General features: G+C 46.0%; 1 protein-coding gene and 1 long non-coding RNA gene across 4 annotated transcripts in view; one reads left to right on the top strand and one right to left on the bottom strand.

The window, feature by feature from the left end:
* Positions 1–8,902, bottom strand: part of LOC131479931 (uncharacterized) — a 147,103-nt gene extending 138,201 nt beyond the window's left edge. Inside the window, exon 1 of the long non-coding RNA XR_009245185.1 lies at positions 8,735–8,902. This is a non-coding gene — a long non-coding RNA (uncharacterized LOC131479931). The remainder of the gene's footprint in view (positions 1–8,734) is intronic.
* Positions 8,903–9,042: 140 nt separating this feature from the next.
* The window catches only part of ATP11B (ATPase phospholipid transporting 11B (putative)), a 97,798-nt gene continuing 88,515 nt past the window's right edge, over positions 9,043–18,325 (top strand). For all 3 annotated transcript variants that reach the window (XM_058662212.1, XM_058662211.1, XM_058662213.1), the window contains exon 1: positions 9,043–9,339. In XM_058662212.1, the coding sequence (XP_058518195.1) occupies positions 9,313–9,339 (27 nt within the window). In that variant the 5' untranslated portion in view covers positions 9,043–9,312. The remainder of the gene's footprint in view (positions 9,340–18,325) is intronic.

The raw sequence follows: 18,325 nt of genomic DNA, 5'->3' as shown, positions 1-18,325 counted from the left end.
TTCCAAAAAGCTCTTCTTATTAATAACTAAATTTTTCATAAAATTCTATAAGAATAAAAGGTATTTAATCATTATTGTTTCACAATTAGTTTTAATTTTTAAAAAGTATTTATTTACTTATTTGAAAGTTAGAATTACAGAGAGAGGAGAGACATAGAAAGGATCTTCTATCTATTCATTCACTCACTAAATGGCCATAACAGGCAGGGCTGGTCCAGACTGAAGCCAGGAGCTTGAAGTTTCTTTCGGGTCTTGGGTATGGGTTCCTGAACCCAAACCCTTTGGCCACCTTCCACTGCTTTCCCAGGCCATTAGCAGGGAGCTGGATGGGAAGTGGAGCAGCTAAGGAGCACCCAAACAGATTTCTATAAATACACAACATGTTTCTAAGAGTAGCCAAATTCAATTTAATCAAGCATATTTTTTCCTTAGTCTTTAAAAAAAATTGTCCTAGGGCACAGGCAGCTTCAATTTACTGTTCATTCTTCGAATGCCTGCAACAGACAGGACTAGCCCAGGTTAAAGCTGGTAGCTAGGAGCTCAAGCAGGGACCCAATCATCGCATCCATCACTTGCTGCTGCTTTGGAGCCAGAATAAGGAATTGAATCCAGCACTCAAATTTGGTTTGTAGACATCTAACTGGTAGGCCAAAAGTCTGCCCGACCCCTCATCCTAAAGATTTAAGCCAGATGAAGAAAGAGAAAGAGCAAGCTGTACTGTACTTTCTCATCTCTGATAAATAAGGTCTGTAAACAACTATTAGTAAGATAATAAAAATACTACTGCTCTCCCCAACTAGTGTTGAGCTATGGGCATCTCTCAACAACTGGCAAAAGTATTGCAGTACTGGGGGGAAAAAAACTAAGAAGTCCTACAACAAGAGCCACAAGCATGTGGTGAGCATTTGGGCTTAAAGATAGTATTTAGGAAGACTTCATTCCCTTTTCAGAGTGTCTGGTTCAAGTCCCAACTCCTCTGCTTCCAATCCAGATTCCTGCTGATGCAGCCCTGGGAGGCAAGCACATGATGGCTGCAGTTCTTGGGTCCCTGGCACCCACACAGAAGACCCTGCCAGAGTTCTAGCCTCAACTATGTGGCTGTTATGAGCGTCTCTCTATCAAAGATATTTATGATAAATAAAGAAATATTAGGCTGGGGCAGTGTGGTGGTGTAGCAAAATAATTTTCTACCTGCAGCACCAGCATCCTGTTTGAGTGCAGGTTCATGTCCTGGCTGCCCCACTTCCAGTCCAGCTGCCTGCTTATGGCCTGGGAAAGCAGCAGAGAATGGGTCAAGTCCTTAGGCCCCTACGCCCACATGGGAGACCCGGAAGAAGCTCCTGGCTCCTGGCTTTAGATCTTCTCAGCTCCTGCCATGGCAGTCATTTGAAGAGTGAACTAGCAGTTGGAAGTGTCTCTCTGTAATTCTAACTTGCAAGTAAAACAAGTAAATCTTTTAAAACAAAGAAACAAGTATGAATGGGGATGCCCCACTGCCAACACTAAATGAGACTGGCCTTGCTGCAGACACACAGACCATGTGCAGGGAAGTGACAAATAGTACTGTGCCCAGAAGCTGGGTGGGCAAAACTTCTCCTGGGGCTGTGAGTGTTGTATTTGCGTGAGGAGACACCACAATGTCATCTACAACGCATGGAATAAGGGGCTGGTTTGTAGTTGGCACTGGGGAAGAACCGCATCGTTCTCACGGATAGCACCTGTTAGGGTGGTGCTATGACTCCCACCCTGCCGCACCGTGCGGCCTAAGACTGGAGCCAATCTGACTTGCCAGAGGACACAGAGGAGGATGAGATTATAAACCAAAAATCATCAAAGAAAAATTTTAAAATGTATTATAGAAAGAAAAAAGAGATCTGAAAGCATCCGTCTCCTGGAAGCCCCATCACAGCAGGACAGGCTCCTTGCTTGCATCCCAATAAGACACTCGACTAGAGTGCCGTAACTGACGGTGTGTGCTGCAACTGACGGAGTGTGCTGCAGGGCCAGGCGCTTGAGTTCTATCTGCAGTCAGTTCTCTAGCCTCTCCAGGCACATGCAGTAACAGTGCTTAGTGTACCAATTCTTAAAAATAGTAATAGTCTAAAAAACAACAATCTAGTGCCAACGTTAATGGTAAATACAGGAGATTCGAGCAGCTTTGAAAACTGCACGTGGTTTCTGTCATTTTCCCAGGTTAGATGCAGTGGCACTTCCCCCGGGGCTCTGAGTTGAGGAGTGACAGGGGTTAGCAGCTGGGATTCCGGAAGAAGGCAGAAAGGAGAGAAAGGAAATTCAGGAAGAAGAGACTTCCAAGTTTCAACTGGAGACAAATGCCATTGATATGCTCTGGAGAAAGCCTTAACAAAAACTAATAGAACTGAGGTGACAATGAGCTAGTCTCAAATAAGCCTGGTTGATTCTGGTATTTGATAACACCCCTACCCTAGATGCTGAATCACTGCAGGGGATCTAGAAGGGCAGAGTATCAGAGTACCTAGTATCAGAATTTAAATAGTAATTTGATAAAACACAACAACCCAGAGCTAAAAACAAAAATGATGGGGGCAACCTACAAAGGGCATCTCTCCCTACCTACTCTTAATTCATTAACATAAGAGAAAGACTGGGCCCAGCGCAGTAGCCTAGTGGCAAAGTCCTCTCCTTGAACACAGCAGGATCCCATATGGGTACCAGTTCATGTCCTGGCTGCTCCACTTCCCATCCAGTTCCGTACTTGTGGCCTGGGAAAGGAGTCAAGGACGGCCCAAAGCCTTGGGACCCTGCACCCGTGTGGGAGACCCGAAAGAAGCTCCTGGCTCCTGGCTTTGAATCAGTTCACTCTGGCTGTTGTGGTCACTTGGTGGGTAAATCAGCAAATGGAAGATCTTTCTCTCTGTCTCTCTCTGTAAAATCTGACATTCCAATAAAATAAATACATCTTTTTTTTAAAAAAAAAAAAGACTGTATATTCTTGTCTGATGCATCAAAACAACTCAACAAACTAAAAACAACTTTTTAAAAGTATTTTTTATTTTTGAAAAGATCTTATTTATATTTCCTTAAAGATTTGTTTTTATTGGAAAGGTACATTTAGAGAGAGAAGATATTCCTTCTATTGATTCACACCCCAAATGTCCACAATGGCCAGAGCTGAGCTGATCTGAAGCCAGGAACCAGGAGCCTCTTCCAAGTTTTCCACGTGAGTGCAGGGTCCCAAGGACTTGGACCATCTTCCACTGCTTTCTCAGGCCATTAGCAGAGAGCTGGATGGGATGGGAAGCAGCCAGGACATAAATCGAACCTGCACCCACATGGGATCCCAGCACTCACAGGTAGAGGATTAGCCAATTATGCCTCTGTGCCAGTCCCCAACTGAACATACTATTCAGAATTCTAATTTAAGCTAATATAAGTCACATAACAAATTTATCATTCGTTACTCAGTGAAACGCCTGTTCATTAGAAGTCACGTGTAGTATTACATTATCTAAGGTTAAATAACACAACTTTCTGTACAAGCATTTAAATTAAAAAGAATGTATGCAGAATAATGCAGAAGAAAACATGATATATTTGCATACAATTAAAAAGTTGCTTATTTTTCCTATTAAAATTTTCTTTCCTCTTTTCTCAAATGATCCATCTGAATTATAGTAATATTTATAACGACTGTATTTATCTTTTACTCTTCCTTATTGATGACTGAACTGATTCCTCTGAGTTACCTGCTTTCTCTTGTTGCATTTTGGGACAGGAAGTCCAATGATCATGAGAGAGATATTTTGTTCTATGTGTAAAGCTAACAACCTCCCCTGGGGCTTGAGGCTACCATTTTACAGGGACAAAAATCAAGTGAACTAAGCAACAAAACAAGCACACATCCCTTCTCCCCACCTTCCCTTCCCAGCACAAGCATGTATATTCATCTATGTGTGCCTTCACACACACACACACACACTGACATCATCACTGCCCTTTCTGCAGACAGGATGTTTCACTGGGTGTGCATGTGCTGATTAGCAAGCACCATTGCTTCATCCAAAATGTTACCACATCCTAGCAGAATAAAAGAACTGATCAGTAAACAAACAGGTCTCAAATCCCAAATCAGGGCAACAGAACTAAGCATTTCTAAACCTTTCTGTAGATTTTCTCTATAAACCTGTGGTTTCCCACATAGGTGTAGCTAGTACTTTTCTGATTATTTTTATCTGTAACATTTGCTGTTGAACATAAGCTGGCAGACATAAAGTTACATTATGATCAATTTTACCCCATGTCTTAGACTTTGAACTTCTTCAGGGCAAGGTCTGCTGGATATCCACTTGGATCCCTAGCACAAGGCTAGTATTTTGCTAAACACTTGACACATAGTTGTCGAATAACTGAATTGTGGCAAAACTGGTGGCAGTGCAGGCAGAGAGCCAGAGTTTAGTATCTGGGCACGCGAAACGTAAAGTGCTTAGTACAATTTTATGACTAGATTTTGTATAACTGTCAATAATAGACTGACTAGAATGATCAACTTTCTTTGGACAGAAATTATCTAGAGAAAACACCCTTACCAGAATAGCAAAATTAAACAGTCTGTGAAGTCTTAAACAAGAATATTTCCTGATTTTCCCATTGGTCCCTTAAAGTTGCTTACCTTTTATAGAATAGTCAAGCAAACACATACTTTAATTCTTTTTTAAGAAAACGTTTATTTATTTTATTTGAAAGAGAGAGTGACAGATTGTTCATGCTGTTCATGCGCTGATTCACTCCCCAGATGGCCACAATGGCTAGCCAAGGGTCAGGCCAAAGCCAGCAGACAGGAGCTACATCTGAGTCTCCCACGTGAGTGGCAGAGGTCACTCTGCCATTAGGTCATCTTCCACCACTGCTTTTCTTAGGTCATAAGCAGGGAGCCGGATGAAGAATACATCCACAGGACAGGAACAAGGACCACAGTGGATGCGGGTGTCACAGGTGGCACTTTTACCTGCTGGCCCATATTTGAGCTCTTGATGAATTCAACAAGCTGAGTCTCAGCCCTCTGGAAGAACGGTTTTATGAAGAAGACATACGGATCCTAATAAGATTACAGCAAGCACATGACTGCCACCATGCAAAGCACTTGGAGAAGTAGGATGCACTCCAGGATAGGCTACTGGGGAGACAGTACAGTGATCTGGCTGGGAGGCTCAGCACAGGTCTGGGATGCCAGTAAAAGTTCAAAAACAAGAAGACAGAAAGAGCATAGAACAACACATATAAAAAAAGAGAGAAAGAAGAGCTATACAAAATACATATTTTTATTGCATGTTATTTTAAAAAAATAATGTTTTATGTTTCTCTTTTACTTTTTACTGAGGGGGAGCAGTCACCAAAATCTTTTATGTACTTAAGATTTATAAATTTCTTAGTCTAGCTCTGCAAAGGGATATAACCTTCTCTGAAAGAGCAAACGTTTTTGCTTTTTTAATTTGACAGGCTGAGGGATATACAGAGAGAGAGAGAGAATCAGACAGAGAGAGCAATTGTTCTTTAGCGCATCCTCCCATTGTCTGCAAGAGCTGGAGCGGGATTAGTCAGCCAAAACCAGGAGCACAATCCAAGTCTCCCCCACCAGTAGCAGAAGCCCAACCATCTGAACCATCACTGCTGCCTTCCGTGGGCTGCACTGTTTGGGGGTCTAGCTTCTAGACTTTGAATCCAGTTTCCTGAGGCACCTTGGGGGGCAGTAGGTGATAGCTCAGGTACTTCCAGATTCCCGGCTTTGGCCTGGTCAAGTGCTGCATGTCGTGGGCCTTTGGGGAGTGAACAGGCAGATGGATGACCATTCTCTGTCATGTGTCTGTTTTCCTAACATTCAAAGAAGTAACATTAACATTTCAGACATGAACATAAGGGACTTGCAGAACATGTCTATATTTAACATCCTTCTCACCTTTCAAGAAACAGATCACTTTAACAGACTCTAATTCTCAGTCGCTTTGAGTTTCACTTCTGTGTAAGCATAAATAGCCAAATGGAAAAACACAGTTCATGTAACTTAGCCCACACTGACATCTGTTCGAGGAATTTCTAAGAAAAGATGCAAATATGTAATGTGATACTGTTGCTAATGAAATTCTTCACAAGATGATATAATACATAGTCTTGTTCAGTACTAGAAAAAGCTCAAAGTTTGGTCTAAAAATCCTGGGATTGTCATTTTTCTTAGTTTGCATTTCTGTAAGACTTACATATTTTTATTTGAAATACGGACTGACAAATACATAAAGTACACGTGATGTGTGTGCATGTGAGAGCGAGATCTTCCTTGTACTGGTTTACTTCCCAACCAAAAGGCTGCAGTGCCTAGGGCTGACCCAGGCCAAAGCCAGGACCCCAGAACTCCACCCTAGCTTTCTGCATGGGTGGCAAGGGTCCACGCAGTTGCGACATCTGCTGCTGCCCCAGGTGCATCATCAGGGGAGCTGGATGGAGTGCCGAAGCTGGGACTCAACCCAGTGCTCTGATCATGGAATGCTGGCACCACAAACAGCAGCTTAACTCACTGTGCTGATCCCTGGAATTACAGTGGAACAGTTTGCAACCTCCTAGATTTATGGCTTCTGAGGAAGTGAACAGCTGCCCTTTAAAGACTGAGATCAGGCAGTGTCTGGGGCCCATTCTGAGAGCTCTGTTGCTGTAGAAACATATTGCAAAGCAAGAGATTGCCAAAGTTCTGTGTCCTCCAAGCAGACAGGCCCTTGCAAGACCTCAGAGTCACTCAGCAAGACTCCCAGGATCTCAGAATGGTGACCACCAGGCTCTTAACTGCCTGGTCTACCAGTCATCCGGTGTGCTTTGCTCTGCATGACTCTGATATTCCTAACTAGACAATTTTTCTCCTAACTACTTACTCATTGGTCCCGACTTCCTCATTCACTTTACACTTAGTAAATACTCTTTAGACACTGTGAACAGCAGAATGAATGAACTAGGAATCCAGACCTTAATAAGCTACCGTCTGTACTTTTCATTGTTGGACTAAGATGTTCTGGTCAAGAAAAATAACACCCTCTCTTTTGCTGTTATATCTGAGAATCACTATTACACTAAACCAAGAGATATTCTCCACCCCCCTTGGGAATGAATATGTCTCAAGTTTAACTAGCACAAACTTGTATCAACAGGTTCACTCATGAAAACAATCAGATTTACCACAAACAAAGTGGCTGTTATACGATACCAGTAAACCTGTCTTCACCTTTAGAATGGCTTAAGTTTTGGTTCCATTGCCACCACTTCCTATTCCTAGAACATACATACAGTCACTTCTGGATCTTTGCCACTCTGGTACTTTTTTTTTAAGAATTTTTTTTTTTTTTAATTAGAAAGGCATATCTACAGAGAGAAAATACAGACAGATCTTCCATCTGCTGGTTCACTCCCCAAGTGGCCACAACAGCTGGACTGAGCTGGTTCGAAGCCAAGAGTCAGGAGCTTCTTCTAGGTCTCCCACACAGGTGCAGGGTCCCAAGGCCTTGGGCTGTCCTCGACTGCTTTCCCAGGCCACAAGCAGGGAGCTGGATGGGAAACAGAGCAGCCAGGACACAAACTGGTGTCTGCATGGGATCTCAGTGGATACAAGACAAGGATTTAGGCACTAGGTCATTTCTCCAGGCATTATCACTTCTTAACTCACGTCACTGTAGCAACATTCCCTCCGGGACCTTCTTTCTCCCCAACCCTATCACAAATAGTGTCTGTGGATTATGGACCTGATTTCATCCTGCCATTTCCTTGTTGAGAAAGCTCCAGAAATTCCTAATTCCTGTAAACTCCCCTGACTAGTCAGAAATGTTGCCCTCACTATACCTTCTCTTCCATCTCCAATTCCACCTCTCATTACTCTAAATCTGTTGGGCCTCAAACACCTATTTGCTCTTCCCATCAGAAAGCCTTTCCTTCCTCCCTTCATCCTCCCCCATGAAGCTCAGCCTTCCTCTAAAGCCTTTCCCAATTGCTAATGCCACATCAGTTTTCTATAATGAGTGACTGGTAGTTCAGGACTTAATCTTATACTCTACTGGATTGTACTGGGTGCGGTTTACATTCCTTTTGTAGGCAGTTGTTGTGCAAAATTTTGATGCTGAAAACATCGAAGACATAACAGGGAACGAACAAACTGACTTCACTTAACTGCTTTCCCCCTTCCTTTTTCCAGCTGCTGCTCTAATGTGTCTGTTGGTAAAGGGAGCTTTAATTCAATGAAAGCACTGCACATGGTACACATGCATGACAGGAAGTACTTATGGAGCTGGTTTTGAACAAAGCCAGAAGACCTTCAAAGCTTTGTTCCAGTTGCTTTGATATTCTTTCTTATCTCATACACACACTTCGCCAGGTCAAGCTACTTCTAAGGTGTTTTTGATTTCAGGGGTTTGGCAGTTAGTGACAAAGTATCTTCTCTTCTAACCTGCCCAAGTTACCTGGCAAGGTGGAAAAACCCCTGTCCTTTCTCCGACAAACACCGGTCGGCCCAGACTGAACCAGGCTCAGAGGATTTGCAAGCCTTCTCACCACTCGCTAAAGAAATGAGCTGAGTTCAGCGCTGACACCACCCACCTACGGCTTAGATAATGTAATAGGACCAAAACAGGGATTTCTGGGCTTAACCCAGTCGCATACACTTCAGACGGTGCATCTGCGTGTTGGGGGACGCGTGGACCGAAAAGAGGGCGCGGAGCCAGCACCAGACCTGCAACAGGAGCTGCGGACTCCGTAGACAGGAGGACCCACAGACGCCACCAGAGTTCCCCTCACACGGCCGCAACGGAGGACCCACTCCTCTGCACTGTCCTGTCCCGGCCCGCACGGCCGACCCAGCATCAGAGCCGCGGCGGACGGTCCCGGCCCAACTCGGCCCGGCCCGCGCCGCCCTCCCCCAGCTCCCGTTCGTCACGTCCGGGGACGGGCCGGGGCGCCGGGGCGCCGGGGGCGGGCCCGGGTGGGGCCGGGGCGCCGGGCAGGGCGGGGGTGGGGTGGAGGCGTCGGGGGGCGGGGGGTGCGCCTGGTGACAACGGTCAATAATGAAGGTGGCTGCGGCGCGGCGGCAGACTCGGCTGCTCCGGGTGGGGGCGGCGCCGGGACCGCGCCTGTAGGACCTCAGGGCCGGCGCAGCAGGATGGGGACCGGGCGCGGGGAGTGAGGCGGTGGCGGCGAGCGGCACGTCAACAGGAGGGGCTCGCCGGCTTCCCCCCTCTGGCTCTTCCGTCTCCACCTGCAGCCCCGTGGCCCCCCCGCGTCCCTCGGGACCCGGTCGGCGACGGCGGGGGCATGTGGCGCTGGGTCCGGCAGCAGCTGGTAAGTGCCTCCGCTCCCTCCACCTCCGGGCGGGCGATCGTGCGCGGCTTCTCGGCTGCGGGTGGCTGGGAAAGGCCGGGGCGTGGGCGCTGGGTTAGGCCGCGGCCGAGGCGGGCGTGGGGCCCAGAGCCGGAGGAGCCCCCGCACAGCCTCCGAGCCCGGGCGGCGGCGACAAGCCTTTTGGTAACCGCTTCCTGCCGCCGCTTCTCGGTTACTTCCTCCTTCTTCACCTCTCCGCAGTAACTGGGCGGCTGCAGCCAGAAGCAGGGATTCCCGAGGGGTCGGGGAGCCCTTCCGAGGAGGCTGGCTGAGGGGGCTGAGGGGGAGTCGGCGAGAGAGGCTTATGTTTCTTACCTCAACGCTTGGGACGCGCCTGGGTGAAGGGGAGAGGAGGAGGAGGACGAGGGGGAGGAGGCTGGCTTCATCCCCTCTTCACTTGGCTTTTAAGTGTCACGATTCAGAGGGGTGGCCGTGATCACCGAGCGGCGTGCCCTGTCTAGCCTGATAGCTCTCGGAGGAAGGAATTTTGTTTTTTAAACCCCAGGTCTGGATTGGGGTGGGGGTAGGGATTTTGGAACTCCGCCGTGGAATTTGGGGAGAGGTGTGAGCGATCGTGGGACTGCGGTTTGTTGGTCGCCCCGTCCGTCCTCAGCCCACTCCACCGCCGGGGAAACTTTGAGAATGTGAAACTGCACATTGCACCCGTTCCACGCGGGTTAGTTTGAGCGAGACAGGTTTGGAACCAGGGGTTAACTCTTCAGTATTGCTGGAATACTTGGAGGCAAAAAGGAATCTGAGGAGGGGAATAAGGTGACCACAAGCACGTCTTTAACACGGAAGGAAGAGGGATGATCTCGCCCCACCTCCTGGCAACTCCTGCCCAGAAAACAGCGCTGAGGCAATGATGACAGTGAACACAGAAATTGCTTCTGGCTGAAGAAGCCTAACTTGATCGGTGTGGTGAGGTCTAGTTGCTGTTTTAATTTCCGAGCCGCATTAATTAAATGCTCCTGCTGCATCCAGTGTTTTGGCTTACTGCTTCTGGAGGCAGCCGGTCTTAATGAAGCAGAAATGTTTTAGTAAGATTGAAGCACCGCTTATCACTTGTTCTAGAAGTGCGTTGTTGTGTTGCAGAACTAGTTTTCTGTTACTTCATTTTACAATGGGCATCATTCTTTTAAAAAAAAAAAAACCTTGTAAAAAAATTAGAGTAGTTGCCACTCCCTCATACAGAAATGTTGGCTATTTTTAGCCAGTTGTAAATTCGGATATTCCTGATATGTGCTTTTATTAGAAAACAAAACTAATGATGTCATTATAATAGCATATTGTAATACTTTGGCTGTGTTGCAGCAAGCAGTAGAAGTGTAATTTGACTCTACAAGTTAATTATTACACATCTAAACTTATGCTTTTGATTTGTTGGGCCTTCATATGTGGAAGGCTGCTCACCTGCTGCTGTTTGTGTTGGTAGGAAGACCATTCTAAATTGCTTTTCCTAGTAGATTAAGACATTGTTTTTCAGTATTAGGTAATTTTGGTAGCCTGAATAAAGTCCTGGTTGTATAACCACTCTCATTGCCAAGGCACAAAATCTGGCAATGTTTTCAAAAGTGGCTTCAAATAGAAGAAAGTTGAAAGGGAGAACCGGAAGTTGCGTGGCTAATTAACAAGGCTGTTGTCTTACAAGGATGGTTAACAAGTTGAACAAGTAGTTGTGCATAAAAAATGCTATCTGACATTTACTTGCTCACCTCACTGGGTTCGCTTTTAAGTTATCAGATCTTCTCAGTATGTAATCAGACCGGTAGGACTTTGTATCTCAGGTTAAGTTGTGTAGTCATTTAAATTATGTATTAAGGATAGTGGATACACAGAGCAATGAAAATATATTTTACTATCCCAGTTATAAGCAGCCATTCTAGTTATTAAACCAATAGTTATTCAACTCAAAATCTAGTTTAAACAATTACATTTGCTCAGTGGTTGTAATCACCATGTCTTTTGGTTTCGGGCTTATCTTAAAATTCCATTAAATGGGACAAGTTTGGAAAATTAATCAACACGTTATAAGGACAACTTGTTTGGAATTTTAAGCATCTATCACTCATTATATGAATCTTGATTTTTCAACTACTTATATTGTCTCACCAAAAAAAAAAAAAAGTTATGACAGAAATAACTCCTTTGCTCTGGTAATCTCTTTAAGAAGAAATGTTTGCCTTCTTATTGTGACAGAATATTTCCACTGCTTTACCAGATGACAAAAATCAGTTTGGTGTTATATTTCTTTTGGTAAAGTGAGATGAAAAAGAAATGAAAGAGATCTTCCATCTGCTGGTTCACTCCCTCAAATGACTGCAACAGGTGGACCTAGGCTTGCTTGAATCCAGGAGCCAGGAGCTCCTTCCAGGTCTCCCACGTGGGTGAAAGTGCCCAAAGATGTAGGCCAGCCTCTTCTGCCTTCCCAAGCGTGTTAGCAGGGAGTTGGCTAGGAAGGAGCAGCTGGGATGGGAACCAGGGCCGGTGGAGTACTAGTGTCAAAGAGGGAAACTGTCTACTGGCCCAGGGCGTTAGCCCCTTCACCTGTGAACACGTTCAGCACCCCCTACTCTGCGTTACATTGCTGTCTTTTAGCACTTGAAATTGAGCTGAGATATTCTGAGGTGTAAAATGAAACTTGATTTAAAAATATTTAAAATGTAATTTTTATGTTTATTTACATGCTGAAATTATATTTTGGTCATATTAGGTAAGCTTCATTACACTTTTATGTGTTTATTTAAAGGTGGTTAGAAAATTTTAATTTCCTATATGATTTGCATCTGTGGCTTATGTTATATTTCTGTTAGTGCTGATATAACATTAAAAGTGAGCCTGTGTTTCGGTAATGCACATCATTCATCTGGGCCTCCATGTCTCATAAGATTACCTGGCAAATATCTTAGTGCAAAAACTCTACCTTGTCTTGATAGCCTGTGCTCAAGACATCAGGTGACCCATTGCAGGTTCCCATCCAGCAAATGTTGGTCGCATAAATGAATGTCAGAATTAATTCAGCCTCAGTTGTAAATTGTCTATGTTCATTACCTCTCTCTCTTCTTAAAGATTTATTTATTTTTATTGCAAAGTCAGATATGCAGAGAGGAGGAGAGACAGAGAGGAAGATCTTCCGTCCGTTGATTCACTCCCCAAGCGGCTGCAACAGCTGGAGCTGCGCCAATACGAAGCCAGGAGCCTGGAGCTTCCGCCGGGTCTCCCACGCAGGTGCAGAGTCCCAAGGCTTTGGGCCGTCCTCGACTGCTTTCCCGGGCCACAAGCAGGGAGCTGGATGGAAAGTGGGGCTGCTGGGGCATGAACAGGCACCCATATGGGATCCCAGCACATGTAAGGCGAGGGCTTTAGCAGCTAGGCTCTAGCTCCAGGCCCCATTGCCTTGCTCTTTAGCTCTTTAGGAAGAAATGGAAGAATTGCAAAAAGGGAGCAGTGACCTATGACCTTTTTATTTTTGTGTGGCTAAGTTTAAACCTCAAAAACTAATGTTTACCCCAGCTGTAGGCAACTTGCTAGGTTGCCTTGTACCTAGACAGGTGCTACGTTAGTGGGAAAACAGTCAGCTGGCAGGCATTCTGGAGTTGGTTAATGCCAAATTTGTTTTCGCTATACTAGTGTGCCAACTATGTAATAACATAGTTACGTAGTCTTTATTTTTTTTTAAGATATATGGGAAAGATGAGGAATGCCAAGCTGGGACATGGCATCCCAGCCTCAGGCAATGGGGCTGCAGATTGCCTGGAGAGGGAGGTCTGAGGATATAGTGAATTGGGAGTAGCTGAGGGCATATTTAACAGGGCAGGAATGACTTCTGAGGTCTTCCACAGACTGGGCTGCTACACTCCCAGGAAGACAAGGCAGCTGAGACCAGGTGGTTGGGGGCGGGGGGCCGGGAGGGGCAGTTGGAAACAGGGCATGTCTGGGTCAGGCCAAATCACTCACGTGGGAGACCTGAGCTGGGGTAAAGAGCATAGTCTGTGGCCCACTGGTGCATGCAAAAGCTGTGGCTGGGGCATGCCTGGCTGGGCAAGGCCACAGTACCCACCTGTGGGAATTGGAGCAGGGAGTGGGCTAAGTCAGGCTGGGCTGCAGCACCCACCAGAACTTGAGAGAACTGGACATGGGGCAGATTCTGGAAGGGACTTGTGGGCTTGCCTCTGTGGGACTGCAGCACTGGCTGGTTTATGGGGAGAGCTGAGGGTGGTGAAGGGCTGAGACAGGCTGAACTATGGAATTCACCTGATACTCATAGGGGCTGGGGGCGGGGGGGGGGGGGTATTGAGCTGGGCTAAGCTGCAGCACCTGCTGGCACATGCAAAGGCCAAGACAAAGAGCAGACCATGTTAAGCACTTGTCGGCACATGTGAGGCCAGGGCTGCAAACGGGCCTGGTAGGGAAACTTGGGGGAATTCCCTCTGTAAACTAGCTCCCCTGGGGAGCACAGTAGCCAGGGCTGGGGGCAGGTCAGCTTAGGCAAGATTGCAGCACTCAGAATTGGTGTGGGCTGGGTATGGGTGTGAGCTGGGCTGGGCTTGCCACAGCACTTGGTGGCAAGTGCCAGGACTAGATACAAGTCATGTCAAACTGGACTCTGCAGTATTCCCTGGCTGCCACAGGATCCAAATCTGATAGCAGGCCTGGTAGAGGAACTGTGACCACTCCCCTGCAGGGCTGTAGCTCCCACTAGTGAGTATGAGAGCCAGGGCTGAGGCTGGGCCAGATTGGTCAGGGGAGCATCATTGTCGACATACATGTGGGCTGGTTCTGGGGTTGGGGTGGGTTGAACTGAGCTGCAACACCCATGGGTATGCATGAGAACCAGATGGGATGCAGGATGGACTGACTAGGCCATCGCACATGCTCGCACACACAAAAACCAGGGCTAGGAGCGGGCTTAGTAAAGATTATTGGGAATCAGCCCAACTAGACTGTGGCTCTCACTGGTGTGTGTGAGGACTGGGCCTGTGGAAGGCTGGGCTGCACTAGGCTCTAGCACCCATCACTTTGTGTGAGAGATGGGGCTGGGGGTGGATCTGACCAGGCATCTACCCAAATGTGCATTAGCTGGTTCAGGTGACAGTCTGCACCTGGCCGTTGATTGGCTGGTCCTACAAGAGTCAAGTCTGAGGTTACTCCAGATGAGGTTTCTTGGGGTCTCCCCAGCTAGATCACTGGGAAACCCTCAGCCACAGGGAAAGTCACAATATAAGTGGCCTGACCTTGGAGTACATGTATCGGGACTGGGCCTCCTCAGTTGCTAATACCTGTGCAGTAGACAGCATACTCAGATGCACAAAGGGGATATGACAGCCAGCTCATCTAAGCCAGTAGGGATACCAAGTGCTTCATCAGAGGATAGCAAGCAGTACAGGTTGGACCACTCTCCTGGCCAAGCTTTGCAACAAGTGTGTGGATCCGTCCATTAAGTTATTCCCCTTGCCAGAGTTAGGAAGTAAAACAGGAAACAGATGTTGTACATAAATAACTAATTCTTGTGAAGCTGGTATCCTTTCTTTCTTATGACAAATTTCAAGCATATGAAAGTAGAGGGCAGACATTTAACCAAGTGGTTAGGATGCCTGTTCCCTGTATCAGTAGCTGGGTGCAGCTTCTGATTCCAGCTGCCAGCCATTGCAGACCAAGGGAAAGAGTGAATCATGGGTCAAGTGGTTGGGTTCCTGCCACCCATCTGGACTGAGCCCTGTGCATTGCAGGCTTTTGGGAAGTGAACTAGCTAATGGGAGCTCTGTGTTTCTTCCACACAGAAAAAAATAAAAAGTATACAACAAAGAGCCATCATTTCCCCCTTTACTCAGTTTCAACCGTTGGCAGTATGTGTCCGATCTTGTTTTTCCATCGCTCCTACCTTTTTCAGATTATTTTGAAGCATACTCCAACCATTCTATAATTTTATCCATAGTTTTTGGAGAGACTTCTCTCCAAAAGATAACTTCTTAAAAAGTGTATAGCTGTGTATATACTTATTAACTAACCTTGTGTGTGTGGCTTCTGCATTCTCTTCGTGCTCCCTTTCCTCCCATTCTTACCTTGTAACCATAAAATTCTTTAAAAGCTGACTACTTTTCCCTCACGGATACATATGTGAGGGAAAGAAATCAGGGGGCACACAAATCAAAACAAAACAAACACAAAAAAAAACCTTTGCTTTGAAATATCATGTTATATACCATGAACATGTAATTTTCATTTGTCAGTTGAAATGTCTAAAATGGGAGAATGAGCCACGTTTTAAACGTTTGGGGAGCAAATGATGCCTGTGTTTGTTGCTAAAAAATGATCTATTCAGATCATTGATGTCCCTTCCTCTCCCACAGCCTCAGACTGACCACCCATGTTTCTTACCTAGGACATCACAAAAGCTTCCTCGTCCATCTCACTGTTTCTCCTCTTTTACCCTTGCAGTCTGTTTTTAATAGAGCACCCAAAGTGATCTTAACACAATACATGATGTAACTGTACTTTGTGAAATCTCCCAAGACCTTGCCCTCTTGTTCAAAGTAAAAACCCACGTATGTACTTGATCTAGATCCTAAACTCCCATTCCTCCCCTTATCCACCCATCCCCCAAACCACTTAACATTCTTCACCATTCTTTAGTTATCCTACTTGATCCACACTGACCGCCTTGGTATATGTGCTGTCGAAGCGAGCACACACTGACCTCCTTGGGATACTGAAGTCCTCATTGTGTTTTTCATTTCAATTTGTTTTATCAGAGGGACACACAGAGTGTGTGTCTGGGATAGCCAGGGCTGGGCCAGACTGAAGAGTGGTGCAGTGGTCTCTACGCTAAACACCTGCTCCGATCTGTCCTTGCTGTTACTTCTATCTGGTATAGATAACTGCTTTCTGTGGGGAGCGGGGGCTAAAGCCACTCCTGGGATTGGGAGGGGCTGTTGCAAGATGGCGGCTGGCCCAGGGCAGGAGGCGGAGTTGGTCTCGCCAGCAGGTAAACAGGAAGTCACAGGGATAGGCTGATGCCCTCGCTGCGATTATGTCATTGCTACTGGCCTATCAGGTAGAGCCAAGTGGACCCACGGGGAGAAGTAACTGGTGGAAAACAATATAAAAGTAGCTGGTAAAAGCTAGCGGACGGATAAACAACCCACGACGAAGATGAGACGACGAGAAAAACTGGGACAGGAGAAGAAAGACGGATGGGAAGAAGGGTGACGGAGAGCGGGCTGGAGAAGCTGGGAGGAAAGCTAAGGCCAGTGGGGAAAGGGGCAGCGCAGAGAAGGGTATAAACGCAGCCGCTCTTGGCAATAAGGGGTCCAGTTGCAGTTCCAGCTTTTCCCAGACCCTCAGAGTGTGCCTCGTCATTTTAGTGTCGCTGCTGGGCAGCGACAGCTTTCTCCTTCACTCTACTACAAATTCTTACTTAAATATTGCCTTATCATTGAAGGAGGCATTTTTGTGGCCATTCAGCATAAAATGGCAACACTCATGAGTACTGTGTAACTTCCCTGGCCTGCCTTATTTCTGGTAGTGCTTACCACTGTTGAACATACTCCTGATTTACTCACTTTAGTTTGTCTCATGAGGTGGGGATTTTTGTCTGTTTTAGTTTGCCAGCCAACAAAAGCGGTAGTCCTCCACTCTGCACCCGTTTTTGGTTATGGCCGTTTCTCCCCATTACTCATTTACTCATAATATGAACTGTGCTATGGTCTCATTTTTGCTAGGCTGTGGAACTACCAAGGTGAAGAAATGGCTGCTCCTGCCAAGTCTTCCAGGAGGTTCTTCCCTAATGGATATTTGAATTATTGCCAATTTTCTTCCTATTACAAAAAAATTTTGCTGTAATCATTCTTGTTTATTTATTTATTTAATTTTTAAGTAGAATACCTAGAAGTGGAATTGCTAGGTCATGAGGAGTACACACTGTGACTTTCTAGATATTACTAAGTTATTTTTCAAATTATAGGAGGACCTCTTTTCCTACATCTTGATCAATACTTTGTACTGTCAGAACTGAAAAAGAATTTACCAGTCTGATGGATATGAAATAGTATCTGATTTTTTTCTAATTTGCATTCTCTAACCCCGATGGCCCCGCTTACAACCCTGCTTGTGGCCTGGGAAAGCAGTCAAGGATGGCCCAAAGCCTTGGGACCCTGCACCCGTGTGGGAGACCCAGAGGAGGCTTCTGCCTGCTGACGCCTGGCTCCTGGCTCCTGGCTCCTGGCTTCGGATTGGCGCAGCACCGGCCGTTGTGGTCACTTGGGGAGTGAATCATCGGACGAAAGATCTTCTTCCCTGTCTCTCCTCCTCTCTGTATATCTGCCTTTCCAATAAAAGTAAAAATAAACCTATAAAAAAAAGTCTTTTCCTAATGTTTCCTTCAAATTATTTTAAAATTTATATTAGGTTTTTTTTAAGATTTATTTTATTTTTTATTGCAAAGTCAGATATATAGAGAGGAAGATCTTTGGTCCGATGATTCACTCCCCAAGTGACCGCAGCAGGAGCCTCTTCCAGGTTTCCCACACTGGTGTAGGGTCCCAAGGCCTTGGGCCATGCTTGACTGCATTCCCAGGGCACAAGCAGGGAGCTGGATGGGAAGTGGAGCTGCCAGGATTAGATTTGGCACCCATATGGGAATCCCGGCACATTTAAGACAAGGACTTTAGTCGCTACGCTATCACACCAGGCCCTATGTTAGGTTTTTAATGTATGTAATTGGCTTACATATATGGAATATATATATGAAGAGTTTTGTTTTCCCTTCCTGGGATATTGTGTCAGTGCTGTTTGTTAGAATGGGCTATCTTCCTCACTGATATGTGTCATTGGCCTTTCCCATCCTAATGACAGTGCTCCCTGTCACCACCAGCATCCTCTTCAATGTGTTTTAGTCTCTTTCTAGATTCTGTGTCCTGATTCACTCTGATGTACCTGTAAGGCATTG

The sequence above is a fragment of the Ochotona princeps genome, chromosome 3 (genome assembly GCF_030435755.1).
Source record: "Ochotona princeps isolate mOchPri1 chromosome 3, mOchPri1.hap1, whole genome shotgun sequence".
Classification (NCBI taxonomy): domain Eukaryota; kingdom Metazoa; phylum Chordata; class Mammalia; order Lagomorpha; family Ochotonidae; genus Ochotona; species Ochotona princeps.
This window is presented reverse-complemented; position numbering and strand designations above follow the sequence as displayed.